The sequence below is a fragment of the Uloborus diversus genome, chromosome 8, assembly GCF_026930045.1.
Source record: "Uloborus diversus isolate 005 chromosome 8, Udiv.v.3.1, whole genome shotgun sequence".
NCBI classification, from domain to species: Eukaryota; Metazoa; Arthropoda; class Arachnida; order Araneae; family Uloboridae; genus Uloborus; species Uloborus diversus.
The window spans coordinates 144709373-144723610 of NC_072738.1; the positions used below are offsets into that span (position 1 = coordinate 144709373).

The 14238-nt window shown below is 30.6% G+C and overlaps 1 protein-coding gene across 1 annotated transcript; it reads right to left on the minus strand.

Moving 5' to 3' along the window:
• Nucleotides 1–253: 253 nt before the first annotated feature.
• Nucleotides 254–13901, minus strand: LOC129228282 (DNA primase small subunit-like). The gene is made up of 9 exons (XM_054862953.1): nucleotides 13726–13901; nucleotides 13489–13640; nucleotides 11755–11929; nucleotides 10465–10601; nucleotides 7326–7384; nucleotides 4826–4940; nucleotides 3055–3150; nucleotides 754–965; nucleotides 254–531 (listed from the first exon to the last, which is right to left on the minus strand). The coding sequence occupies exons 1-9, from the start codon at nucleotides 13856–13858 to the stop codon at nucleotides 360–362; spliced, it is 1251 nt and encodes a 416-aa protein (XP_054718928.1). The 5' UTR covers nucleotides 13859–13901; the 3' UTR covers nucleotides 254–359.
• Between the last annotated feature and the right edge of the window lie 337 nt (nucleotides 13902–14238).

Here is a 14238-nt window from a genome sequence, read left to right on the forward strand (position 1 = left end):
AGACCTCATGTCCCCTGTTACGTCCTACTTTTTCACCTCCCCTGTTTCGGGTTAAATGATTTTGACATAAATAATGTTAGAATTTACAACTAAATACTGAATTTTAGACTTTTGTGGAATGTTCATATAAGTAAAATTGGTCTAATTTCAGTTTTAACAATAAACCTTTCTCGATAAAAATTTATTCCATTTGTATATCTTTAAAATAAGTCTTAGTAAAAAATTTGCATATTCTATTTTTAAAAACCAGCAGACACATTTTTACATTCAAATTTTTAAAAATGTTATTTGTTAAAATCACTTCACAATATGTACATTAAAAACTAGAAAACAAAAATATTTTTTGTATTAATTTAAGATTACTGATCAAAATCAGAGCTCAAGTTCTTTACAAAGTTTCTGAATAATTTTATGCTACTGCTAAGACTTGTTTTATTATAATCCTCAACTTTTGCCACATCTTCTCCATTTCCACTTTCATTTTTCTCTCGCACTGTAGCATCATATTTATCAATTTCTCTACATAAGCTCCTGAAAAACAAAAAATAGGTTGAATATAAAACATTTGAAGCATAAAATTCATGAGTTCTATTCAACTAGTAATTTTTCTTGCTTTTAAAACAAAATTAATCGGAGAATATCAATTATGAGAAAGAATTGCATATGGGAAAAACCTAACTACACGTCACATATTTTATTAAGTCTCAAAATACAGAATCAATAGAATATTTATTATGAAAAAATAAGACTTACGATATTGTAGGTATTTTAAAAGGGTCAAACTCATCTACTTTATCTACATCGATAGGGACACACACTCTGCCTGTTTTTGGATGAACACTAAATGGAGCTTTTAAAAGATGGTGCAAGCCTTTGGACACATTTATATCTAAGCGAGGATAACAGAGTTGCAACATTACTTCCATGATGAAATGCTTGTTTCGATTAGATTTGGATGCAGTTTTCTAAATAACAGAGAAATACATTATAATTTTTCAAGAAAAATTAAAAACAATTACAGTGAAACCTCCCTTAACGGACACTCCCGAATAACGGACACCTCTAATTAACGGACATTTTTGCAAGTCCCAGTCCCTCAATATAGGCCATTACATGTAATTCACTCTGAATAACGGACACTCCCAATAACGGACAGTTACTTCACAAAAAATTTCCCTTGCGATCGTAGCACTTTCGGGTTTTTTTTTCTTTTCACAGAATATCTTAGTAACTGCTTGCATTACAAAGCTTTTCATTCTCCACAACTGATATCCCCCCCCCCCCGTCATTTCCTTATCACTGTTTCTTGGAATTAAAAGGGGTGGTAATGGGCAGAGGCAGCGATTGGGGCTTAAAAGTTGGGGGCAGAAAAAAAAAGAACTAAAAGGGATGGTACTTTTTGCGGGCAGCAAAAAATGAAAAAGAAAATAAAAGTCATAATTTTGTAACGGCTAGTTTTGAGAGTATTAAAGCAAATAAGTGAAAACTAATGTCAGTCTAACAATTAACGTACGTTTTTCTTAAGATTTTAATGAATTTTATACACAATAACTATTCAAAAGTTACGATAAAAAAGAGGAAATTGGGCGCTTTTTCTAACTGGGGCTCTCAGGAGATGCAATTGAGCAGACTGGCGCCGGTAGTAGTCGGCTTTATGGCGCCGTGGTTTCGTTGGGTTGTTTAATTTTTAGATATGAAAAAGATTTGCCCATATTCAAGGTCATATTGCCAACTGTCAATCATACATCATGCAATAGTGATACTCGAGATAAAATAAATAATTTAACCATAAAAAGTGTGTGTGTTTGGGGGGGGGGGGAGTTGCTCCGCCAAATCGCCGCCGTTGGTAATGCAAAAAAGAGATGTCAAACTGTTTACTTTAATTGATTAAATGCTTTTTAAGACAAATGTGTGCTGTCAGTATACCTTTATTAAGAAAAAACAGATTAATTACACTTGACGTAAAATGTAGTAAACCTTTCGCAATTGTTTCGATTGTGTTCTAAAAAGGGAACAACAGCCCATTTTGAAAAAGGTAAATTAAGTAGTTCCTCCTAATAGCGGACACCTCCCAATAACGGACAAAACTTCTAGTCCCTTGACTGTCCGCTATTGGGAGGTTTCACTGTACTTTCTTTTTTTTTCAGATTGGCATAAACTTTTTTTTTTACAATGTTCTACATTAAGTTTTATTCACAGCAACATAAAAGATTTTTAAACTCATTGGAATCAAGGCTAATTTTAAAGCCAAATGCTAGAAATCATAACTAATTTTTTAGTACTACATTTAATTTTTGTATATCATAAGTATAAATTGTCAAACCTTCAGTTTAAAAATAAAAAAATAAAATTTTTAGATAAATTTTTAAAGCTCTTCCATGCTTATATCAAGTTCTCTCAACAATGATCTCTCGGGGGAATTATCACAATGGGGAATATGCGAAATTGGCGAAAAAAATTTCTCATTACTAAAATACCTGTTGCCATTTTTGCTCCTCATACTTTAAGTTTACATTTTAATAGAACTTCCTCCTGTTAGTAAATGACTTTTTTTTACATTAGGCAGATTATTTTATATTTTAACTACTCAATTATTTTTCACTTTAATGTAACTTTTAGTCTTTTGTTTGTTTTGTTTAAAAAATCTAACATTAAATTTTAACATTCAGCAATATTGATTTTTGCAACATTTGACAAGTATATGCTCACAAAAAATTTAGACAATGCGTGAAGTGTTTCAAATTATGATAATCTCTTTTCTTAAAACCAAGCATTTACTAAAGTAGGAAAACAACTTCTAAAAGAATATTTAATTAATTGAAAGTTTTTGGTTTAGTTTTTTACATGGTTTTCAGCTGCAACTACTTCTTTTGCTATAATCTGCTATACAAAGAGCCAACTGTGTCTAAGACAATTCAGAAATTATACATTCAATATCTCAGAGGAATGTTTCATTGCAGATTTGGAAAAACTTAACTTCAGAAGTCAGTAAAAAATTAATTAATAATTAACATATTACCATTTATTAAAACTAAATTGTAATATGAATCTTACCTGATGCATAGCTATGCTATCAATATCTTGAATTTTCTCCCATTTACTTTTGCTATTTTGACAATTTCCAAATTCATTTTTCATGTATTCTTTAGCATGTTCTAACATTAAGAAAAATATTTCTTCCCAAAAACTACTGAATTCTAACCAAAAAACAAGGGGTCAAACAATATTTAGTAGGGAAAATCTTTGATATTAAAAATTGGGATGTGACAGAAATTTCTAGATGTAAATTCACGGTTTTTCTCATAACCATGGAGTAAATAGCTGCTTAATATGTGCATTAAGTCTCAAGTTAAAGTTTCCAGCAAAAAAAAAAATATCATGGTAGGATAGCAACCGAGATTTATTATGATACAATTATGCCGTAAGTATCCTATTAATGTGCTCCGCTCTTTAAACTATGTATGCATTATGTACTTAAATCCAGTATGATTTGATGTTTGAATCAATTATGCTATTGTTTATGAATATTTAAAAATTTTGTTACTTGAAAACTTAAAAAAATAACATAATCAACTTCACATAACTGGAAATTTAAAAAATAAAAATACTAATAATAAGTGAATAGGTTCATACATATATTTCAGCTGTAAAAAATAGCGATTTGGCTGAACACTATACAGTAAGTAACGATACTGTTGGGACCTAAAAAAATATTGCTCTAGACAGATTATCGTTATACACAGTTTGATTACTTATGCTAAAATTTTGCTGGGACCAAGGAAAATATTGTTATAGATAGGTTTATTGTTATAGACAGTATTGTTATACACAGGTTTCACTGTATTCGACCATTTTAATTCGGCTGAACCCAAAGATTGTCCCAATTTCTTACACCAAATATCATAAGTTTTTCAAGAACATAATTCTAAATAAAAAATAAATTATTAGCAACGTTTTAAGCATTGAGAATTCTGCAATAGAATTTTGCTAGAAAATTACACGTTTTTACATCATAGTTGAAGCTTCTCTAGTGATGTATAATGTTCTTGTGAGAAGTGTTGGAATCTTTCTGTATTACGTTGAAAACCCAAGTATAACTTATTCACTAAGTGCTATCTGAAAAGCTGCATATAAAAATAAATGCAAATTTTTTTTATAAAAACTTTTTGAAGATCAGTGATTTAAGAATACAGTATTTAAATGAAATCTCAGATTAGGGTAGCAAAATATAAATAAGACATTCAAGTATTGCTTACATACATGTTTTTGATAAATATAACACATTACGATGCAATGTTCATTTGTAAAACAATGTACTTTTATAATTAAACATACAATAAACAAAGCACAGCATGCTAAAACTTGTACATAGCACATTTCAGATTTCAAGTATGAATGGTATGTTTGGCAACTGGCAAGAAATAGTACAGTGCCCATTGTAAATTTTAAATTTGCAATCTGTATCTACAAAAGCTAAATAAATGAGAAATTATTGCTTTTATTTTTGATCTACTCTACACTGCAAAACAGTTCAATCATATGTGCAGCTAAAATTTCAAATTAACTGCAGTCTAAAAAAGGAATAAATTTTCATCTTACTTTACCTTACAAAAATTATATACTAGTACAAATTTAATGTAATTCAAATTAAAATGTTTGAAATCTATAGTTTCTCTCATCTTTTTATTGCTACTAGTTCAAGTCTTTAGCTACCAAATATTCTGTCAATTCCTAATGAAACGAAGTGGCCGAATGTTCTTCACATCCCTAATATGTGCAAAATAAGTTCATAGAAAACATCAAAATAGGAAACCATTAAAAGGATATTATTGTCTAAACACATGGAAATAACTTTTTCACAATTTTCTTGACTGTCCAGAATGCACTGTTTTGTCAACATAAGATCTTCAAAATATGAATCAATTATTTTATGCGCTTCTCTACAAAAAGTAAAAAAAAAGAAGTACTAATCAATTAATGGGAAACTCACATAGAAGAAATTGAAATTAGTAAACTATATGAAGCATAATCAATGATGATTCACTTATGTTGTCAGGGGCCAATCCAGGATTTTTTTCTTGCTACCTATTTTTGTAAAAGTATTGCATCATTCTATTTTTGTGAAAGTTTTTTTTATCATTTGCACTGTTTCTGTGAAATTTTAGAAAGAGGCATCCTCATTTTTGTAAAAGAGAGGTAGAATAAGTGAAATTTTAGTTCCAAAAGTGTAAATGTCATCTAGTATTATTTTTAACAGGATTCGTTTTTTTTTGGGGGGGGGGGGGAGAACTAAAAACCTAAGAAGTACAAAAAATACCATCGTAGTTTCAGCTTAATGGGCTATGTACTGTGTACAATATAGGAAATTATGAGAAAAACGGTTTCCCAAAACAGATGTTGAAAGATTGCGATACTATTGCATAAATACACTTTGGCGAGAAACAGCTAAAAATTGGTTAAAACACTACAAAAAGGTTTCTATTTCAGCGATTGTTCATATAAACCAGCTTAGAATTTTATAAGTAAATTTTGTTTTAAACAGAAAAATAAATTTTACATTTTAAAATGTGAATTTTTGATGTTTTTATGAAGCCACTGATTTTGTAACTTGATTTTTGTGAAAGTACCGATTTCAAAACAAGATTTTTGTGAAGGTACCGAAAAACGGTAGCAAAATCAGCCTGTATTGGGCCCTGGTTGTGAATCACATGTTTTTACATTAGGCAATTATTACAATATCAGAGTCATGAAAAATTATCAAAAATGCTTTTAGCTAAAATGTAAGTAAAATAAAAAACAAATAAAGCATAAACTGTCAAGAAAATGGCTGAAAATATCTATTTCAAGGTTACACTGTAACCACTTTATCAATAGCAACAGGGATATTTATCACATTCCTTTCACACACAAGAAGTCTTTCTTACATTGGTCAGACCAGGGTGGGATGCAGACTAGCAATTTAGGAGGGGGGGGGGTGAAATGCTAAAAAACTGGACCAGACTACCACCTGAAAGAGCACGAAAATTATGTTAAACATAGAGAACTTGCATCCTCCTCAATTGCTCAGCATTGTTGGACTTCAGGCTACTGTTTTTTTTTTTTTTCTGATGGTATTATTAGTCAATGTTCTTTAATTTTAAACTTTCTTTAAAAAATATTTCAATTGAGAAACAGTTGATATTTTGTTTAGATTTTGATGTGACAAAAAAAAGTTACTTTTAACATTAAACATATTTTAACTCAGAAATTTCAAGAATTTTAAAACATTTTTAAAAAAATTTCGATCTAAAAACATTTTATCGCACTGTTATCAAAAAAGGTTTTTGATAAAAAGAAAGTTGAGTTTGGTTTGTTAAATAATACTTAGCAAATCATTTAATCTATTGATTCTCAACTGGTGGTCTGGTAGACCAATGCTGCTCTGTAGAAAAATTGACGGGTCCTCAGAGATTTTTGCTTGTGTCTACGTAAAAAAATTTTCCATACAAAAAATAAATAAATAAAAGAAGGAAAACACAATAATAATATACCACATTTTTTACTCAAATTTTGGAATTATTTTTTGTAGTTTTCTATGATTTTTCAGCTTTTTTTACTTATGTATATTACGAAATTATCTTGTTCTTCACATTTAAGTATTTTTTGTAACAGCTCTTTAACAAGTAAAGTTTTATTTATATATTTGTTAATTCATTTATTATTGTTATCTTATTTTTAAAAAAAGGAAAAAAACCTCAGCCGTTCGCAAATTTTTTTTTACAAGGTCCCTGACACAAAAGTTTTTTTTCTTTTTCTGAAAGAAAAAAAAAACGAAGAAAAAAAAACATTACCGATCCGCAAGTTTATTTCAAACACTCTTGCTGGTCAAAAATGTCGAGAAACGTCAATTGATCCATTGGCATTGCCTGAAACACTCCAAATTTGGTTTTAAAAAATCATACCGGCTAGGCAATCTCACCAATTTTATTACCAAGTCCATAGAATTTTATGCTAAATAGAGAAATATAACTGCTACTTAATTAGGAAAAATAACTTGCAAGTAAAACTTCAAAAGGTGAGGAAATTTTAAATAGTAATTAATGAAATGAATGCCATATTTAGCAAGATTACAAAAGATCAAACACATAAAGACACAATAACATCTACCTACAAAATTTGTTAATTTCTGTTCAAAGACTACACTTATACTTATTTTAATTTTAAACTTTGAACAGATAAATTGATTCAGGATGTATTTGGAAGTAAAAATTAGATTCATGCATGCAAATTAAGTATAATACCAAACAATATGAAATGTTTGAAAAAAAATCAGCGTATTTACTCACTTTATACTTGGGTGTAAAGTTTCTGGCAAGTAGACTTTTTTTGATTTGAACTCGCCACCCTAAAATAAATTGTATTTTATTTGTTTACACTACTTATCAGAAATCTATATCAAATTTTTCCAAAAGTCATTTCATTGAAAACAATTCATCTCTTTTGTTTCGTTTTTACAATATTTACAGGACACATATATGTATGTGTGAATATATATGTATCTGAGAGGTAAAGAGGACTATGTTCTTTGAAATGATAAAAAAAAGTTTAAATTCTAAAAACTGTTATCATAAAATGATAAATGTTAAAAAAGATTTTAGGTTTAAAAATAATCATACAAATCTTTTTTTTTAAAAAAAAACCCATAAATGACAATCCAGTGAACGAATAATAAAAGAGAAGAAAACATTAAACACATTTTCTGTGAAGTTTAGTTTTTGTGACACAGTGCCTTTACAAATATACATCAACTTGTTTTACAGCAAGGGAAAAGCCTGGCATTTTGAATATTAGTCAAATTTTCAAATTTTTTTTCTCATAAAAAGCATTGTAACGATTGGAATAAAGAGGAATAAGAAAGTCTATATCCTGGGGAATATATTCTGGGGAGTGTCAATAGAAAAGGCAGGAAGAGACATCATTTTTCAAGATTACCATATGCAAGACAAATCCTTTAAAAAAAATTAATGCATTGCAGTGGGTTGCCTCACCACCACACCCCCTGACACAGCACTAACTGATTTCCATTTATTCCAATCACTACGTGACAGAAAGCTTGAAAATTAGACTAATACCATATCCAAAGATATTTTACTTCAAAACCAGTTGAACTTTATTGGTCCTACATTTTGAATTTGCATACAAGATGGCAAAAAGATGTTAATGAGAGCAATTTAAACATTGACTGAAAAGAAAAAAAAATTGTTGAGAATGTCATTGTTTGAAAAAAGCAAGATAACTTATAGTACGAGATCTCACTAGGCTTGATCTACCCTCATCAAGTTTCTTAAAATTGTTAATAGTAAAAGTTGTAAATAAAATGTGAAAGTAAGAATTTCTACCTCTTTCAGGTGACCTAATCAGGGTTGCCAGGGGTTAAAAGGTGCCAAAAAGTGAGTAATTTACCCTCATTGAGTTTCTAAAAAATCGTTATCATAAATGAAGAGTAAAAGATGGAAATAAAATGCTAAACTAAGGTTGCCTACCTTTTTTCCGGTTCCAAAGGTTTTTAATGAGGAAGATAATTTACCCCTCATCGAGTTTCCGGAAATTGTTGCTATAAATGAAGAAAAAGACTGTAATAAAAACGCTAAAGTAAAGTTGCCTACCCTTTTCCGGTCCCTAAGCAGGGTTGCCAGAGGCTAAAAAGTACCCAAAAATGAGTGATTTACACTCGGCGAGTTTCCAAAAATTATGGTCATAAATGAAGAGTAAAAGCTCTAAAGAAAATGTTAAAGATTGCCTGCCTGTTGTGTGTGAACTAATCAGGGTTACCAGGGGCTAAAAGGTGCCCAAAATGAGTAATTTACCCTCATCAAGTTTCCAAAAATTGTTGTCATAAATAAGGAGTAAAATCTGTAAAGAAAATGTTAAAATAGGGTTGCCTACCTTTTTCCAGTCCTTAACCAGGGTTGCCAGGGGTTAAAAGGTGCTCAAAAATGAGTAATTTAATCTTCATTGAGTTTCCACATTACAAAACCAATGGTATAGGGTTGCCTAAGCAAAAGTGCTGCAATTATAGGTTTGCCCTTGTTCGAAGTTTCAATATTGAAACTTTGAATACTGAAACTCATTTTTAGGCACCTTTCAGCCCCTGGCAACCCTGATTAGGTCAAGTGAAAGAGGTAGAAATTCTTACTTATACATTTTATTTACAACTTTTACTCTTCATCTATGGTAACAATTTTAGGAAACTCGATGATGGTAGGTCAAGCCTAGTAGGATCTTTGACTATTACCACTTAATTCTAGACCTATCAACCGTCTGAAAAGACAAAACAGGAGATTGGGTCAAAGTTGCAAGGGAGAAAAGAAAGTTGATTTTAAATAGCCTTGTTTGAGGAAAAAACATGGTTTCATTAAGTACTTCCAGTTTAATCTACTAGTTCAATGTATGAATTTTACACCATTTAGAATATTTGTGGGATGATTATTTCTGGCGTAAAATGGAGTGTTGCCTAAAATGAAATGAACTAAACATTTAACTGCTTGGGCTTTACAATGGCACAATGAATAGAAAAATGGGTGGCCCTATTATTCTACAGGCATTTATACTAAAATAGGCCTTTTCAAATTTTTTTAAAGACAATTGATTACACTGGTACGGGATTTCAATACTTTGGACTAAAATTTCCACACATTAGTGATGTAGAGCTTCAGGACCAGATTTGTAAGTGTGGAGGCCCCGGGGCAACGAAGGAGTGGAGGCCCCTAATCAAGGTTCCAAAAGATCATATATTTTCGAAAATATCCGATACTTTGATATATATCCGGATATTTTGTAAAAAATTTATTGTGGGGGCCCCTTTGCTGTGGAGGCCCCGGGGCAGTAGCCCCGCCTGCCCTCCCCTAAATCCGGCCCTGTAAAGCTAAAAGAAGACATATTTGCGGAGCCCCCCCCCCCCTGCCAAAGTAAATAAATGTTTGCTAATTATTGCTGGACATTTAAGAGATACAGAAAGAAATGAATAATTGCCAAGTGTTTGATTTTTTTTTTAGTATTAAGCGTACACGTGATTACACACTTTTTTTTTTTTTTTTCAATCTTCAGTGTATCTCAGAAAACATTTGTAGGTGGTGGAGAAGAACTGTTTATGTATTTGAATTCAGAGCATCCATTTATAAAGATCAGGTATTTTTCAAAAACAACAACAAACACTTCTTTTTGTGTAACAAAAAGAAAGTTGTTCTTAAAGACAAATATAAAAAGAAAAGAAGGGGTGAGAGACAAATTAAAAGCATAAGGATACATCTGACAGAAATTAATGTACATAATTTTATAATTTCCTGACTAAACATTATGATCAACACATCAAAAATAATATAGGAACTAAAGATAGAAGAAAAACATGATATATATCATATACCCTTTTTTTAATGAAAATGAACCAACATGACTTTTGAAATGATTTAAAAAAGCAATTCTTACTTTTACAAGACTAAGATATTCAACAATTGCTGTACGAGCTGCAGGTGTTAGTTCTCGGGCTTGTTTGTCACACACCCAACAATGAATTCCTCTTCTACCAGAATAAACCCAAAGAAGATGCTTGAAACCAAAATCCTCTTAAACACAAAAGCAAATGATAATGTTGATTTTTGTTAATAATTCCATAATGATTACAATTAAGTTGAAAAAAAATGATAAAATGAATATGAAAATAAACACATTTAAGCCAGCATGTTTTAAAATGACTTCTAACTTTCAAAACAATTGAAATGTTTAGAGGATGTAAAAGGATTGAGATTTCAAATACGTAATTCAATTTTCAGTTTAATACATGCAAAATGTTTGGCATGCTTCCAGTAATAGTTTTTTTTTTTTTTTTTTTTTTTTTACAGGAAACCCCGAAACTTCTTTGTAAGTACTAGAGATATTGAAAAAATCTTAACATTGTAGAGTAAAAAGCATTAATATATGAAATAATTTAAAGCATGTGGTTCAATTCATTAAAAAATGATTTTCCAGTTAATTAATAATTTATTTATATCCTTCTTCTATTACCATAAAAAAAAAAAAAATGGGGATTAAAAACTAAAAAGCATGAAGTTTTTTTTTAGCAGCAATTTTTTCAATTTAACAAAGTTGCTGCCAAACTTAGTGCAGAATCTTTGATTGATACAAGGTTCAATAGATTGTTTAAGGAGGTGTTGGAGATATGTAGAAATGTGAGAATTCTCATTTCAATTTATTAGAAGTGGCGTAAATTGCGAATTATAAAAACCCTGCCTTAGAAGATGATAGGGATTGGCAATATCACAGACAAAAAATAAATACAGAGAGAGAAGCTTATTCAAATGCTTAAAATTTTTGGCAAAATAAATATAATTATTCAGGAAAAACATTTTTATTGCGATCCGCGATGTCACAAGAATAAAATCGGCATACTCGGAAAATGCTGTGGTGATCATTCACAGAAAGTTCTATTTTTGACACATGAGAATATATTTTATGCTATGACCTTACATAGCCAATCACAGGTGCATTTGCAATTGCTCTTGTGGCAATCAGCACCGAAGTTTTAGGTCGCTATTTGATTTTTCTTCGCAACCAATTGGCGAGCGACGATCTCTGATCTGCACCTTTACCCATAGTTGAAACTAAAAGAAAGAAATAATTTTGGAGATCTTAAAAAGCTTAAACTGCCAAATGATGAAAGAATCTCATCCCTGTTACAGCTAATATAATTTTTACTTTATATTAAACTCATAATCATACCTCTTAAAGCTCTGTCTAAGATTTTCAAAGCCACAGTCATGAGTGGCCAGCACTTCTTACAAATATCTGCACCGGAACAGCAAGTTCTTACTTCATCATAATCTGTCATATCAATATCAAATGCCAATTCCTTTGTCAAAGGATGAAAATTGGAAGCTGTTCTCTGTTCACTTGGCTAAAATACAAACAATTCTAATTAAAATTCACAATATTACCAACTAACTTTTTGAATGTACGAAAAAAAATATTCATGAGTCTTATAATAAAAAACAACCCAATACCATTGGCCACTTCTAAACAACGATAACTTTAAACCAGGGATGCTCAACCTTTTAGGCCCCTCTTTGAACACCGATGTAAAGTCATGCCTAACACACACATACAAGATATGAAGAGAATGAGGTTCTCCGAAAGATTTAGTTTATTATTGTAAAAGTACAAGAGAACTCACTGGATAATAAACCGGACAATTTATGAATGGTCCTTCTTAGAAAAAAATCAACAAAACGGAAAGAATTATTCCCATCAGATTCTTAGAAATACTATTGTCTTGGCTTTTTAATACGGTGGAAGGTGGAATCATAATAATCAAACTTGGGTACTCCGCAAGCAGAGCTGTAGTGGGGGGGGGGGGGGTTAGAGGTTCTTAAATAAAATTTAGTTTATTGTACTAAAAATAATGCAACTTTGAGGTGAATTAGTATCAAACCACATTTAAAAATAATGTTTTTTTTTTTTTCAATTAAAGGCAGCATCAGCAATCTAAACTAGGGCTGCAGAGTCGGAATCAGACTGATTTTGGAGTAAATGAGTTGGTGTCGATCATTTTTCCTTCGAATCCTTGACTATGGCCGAGCTGCTGAATGAGTCAATGTCGCTAAGTCGGACGGATTTTGGGGTAAGGAGCGGAAGGTTCAAAAATTTCAAGGGTTGGAAATTTTCCCTCTGACTCTGCAGCTCGTATCTAAACTAACCTCTTTTAGAATATAAAAAATCATCCCAAGACATCTACTTCATAAAAAGTTTCTTCCTGAATCTGAATGGTTGAAAACCCAAATGATCTGGGTAGAATAATTAATAATTGAAACAAATCCTCAAATTATAGACTTAATATTGTTTACTCGTAAAAAAAAAAAAACTACTAGTAAAAAAAAAAGTGTTTTGCTGCAAAATTGTACATCTGTTTTATAAGACATGAGTGTTAGGTGTAATTATACTCATGAATTTTTATAAAAACTAAATTCTTGAGATCTACACCAATTATTTCTGAGAATCAGCAAATTCTGTGAGTTTCATGACTTCTGAAGGATTTTTTTTTTTTTTTTTTTTTTTTTGTCCTGTAAAAACTAGGTGCCAAAGAATTTTTTTCATTGAACCCTACTTGGTTACAATCTTGCTTCATAATCCAAAATTATCTAAATCCCATAATTTTTTAAGTCTAAAAATTTAATAAGGAATATCCAGAGAACCATATATTTATGGGATTTAGAAACAAGGTTTACTATTCTTTTATACAAAAATTTGGTCCGCATCCTAATTGTCTGACAAACATTCGGCACTTGGATAAATAACTATTCGTCAAATCCAAATCCATGTACTGAGTATTTTTAACACTGAAGTATTCCACCACTTCATTATTTTACATTTTTCAAGCAGCTCTATTTCTCACTATACAAAAACTTAGGATGCCAAAAAAATCACGTAATTTAATGTAAAAACAAATTGCATACTTACTCGGAAATTATATACAGAACCTATATCAATTTTAACCGGGCATCGCTGAAGTACTTCCTTTTTCATTTCTTCATCATCTTTAAACGATTGATATCGAATGTAAACATCATCTCTCAGAGTAAAAGAAAATTCTCTGTTTGTAAACTGCTTATCTGTGGAAGAAAAGAAAACTAAATTCACTTCAAACGCAACAAAACAATTACATTAGATAGTTTTTTAAAGTGAAATAATACTAACCATCGTCATATCGTAACCACTTATAATATAATGAAAACGGGAATAAACGTCTATAATAAATAGGTAGCAGGTCTTGAAATACACTAGGATCAAAAGAGTCGTCAAAGTTTTCGTCGACCTCATCTACTTCCATTTTATTCACGTTTCTTGAGCTAATTACCAGAATTTCCCGCAAATTTTAACAAAAAAGCCCGGGAAAATAAAATTGACAAGTTGACATTGTTGCCATTCCAATAAATCCTCTACTTAATTTAAACGAAGTGAAAGACACGAGTTTTGAGTCTCTTCTTTTCAACACATTTTAATATATTGAGAAAAAAGAAATAAATAGTACTCATAAAACTTGACATTTGAATGAAAATTATTACACTTAAAATGGAGTTTAAGCCCATTGCGACTACGGAACATTTAGCTTTTCGTCTACGAGAATTTGGATTCAAAATTCTCCGCTGATTGCGTTGTAGTGTTAAAAAAAATAATCATTTTCTTTGATAAATTACTGGAGTATATACA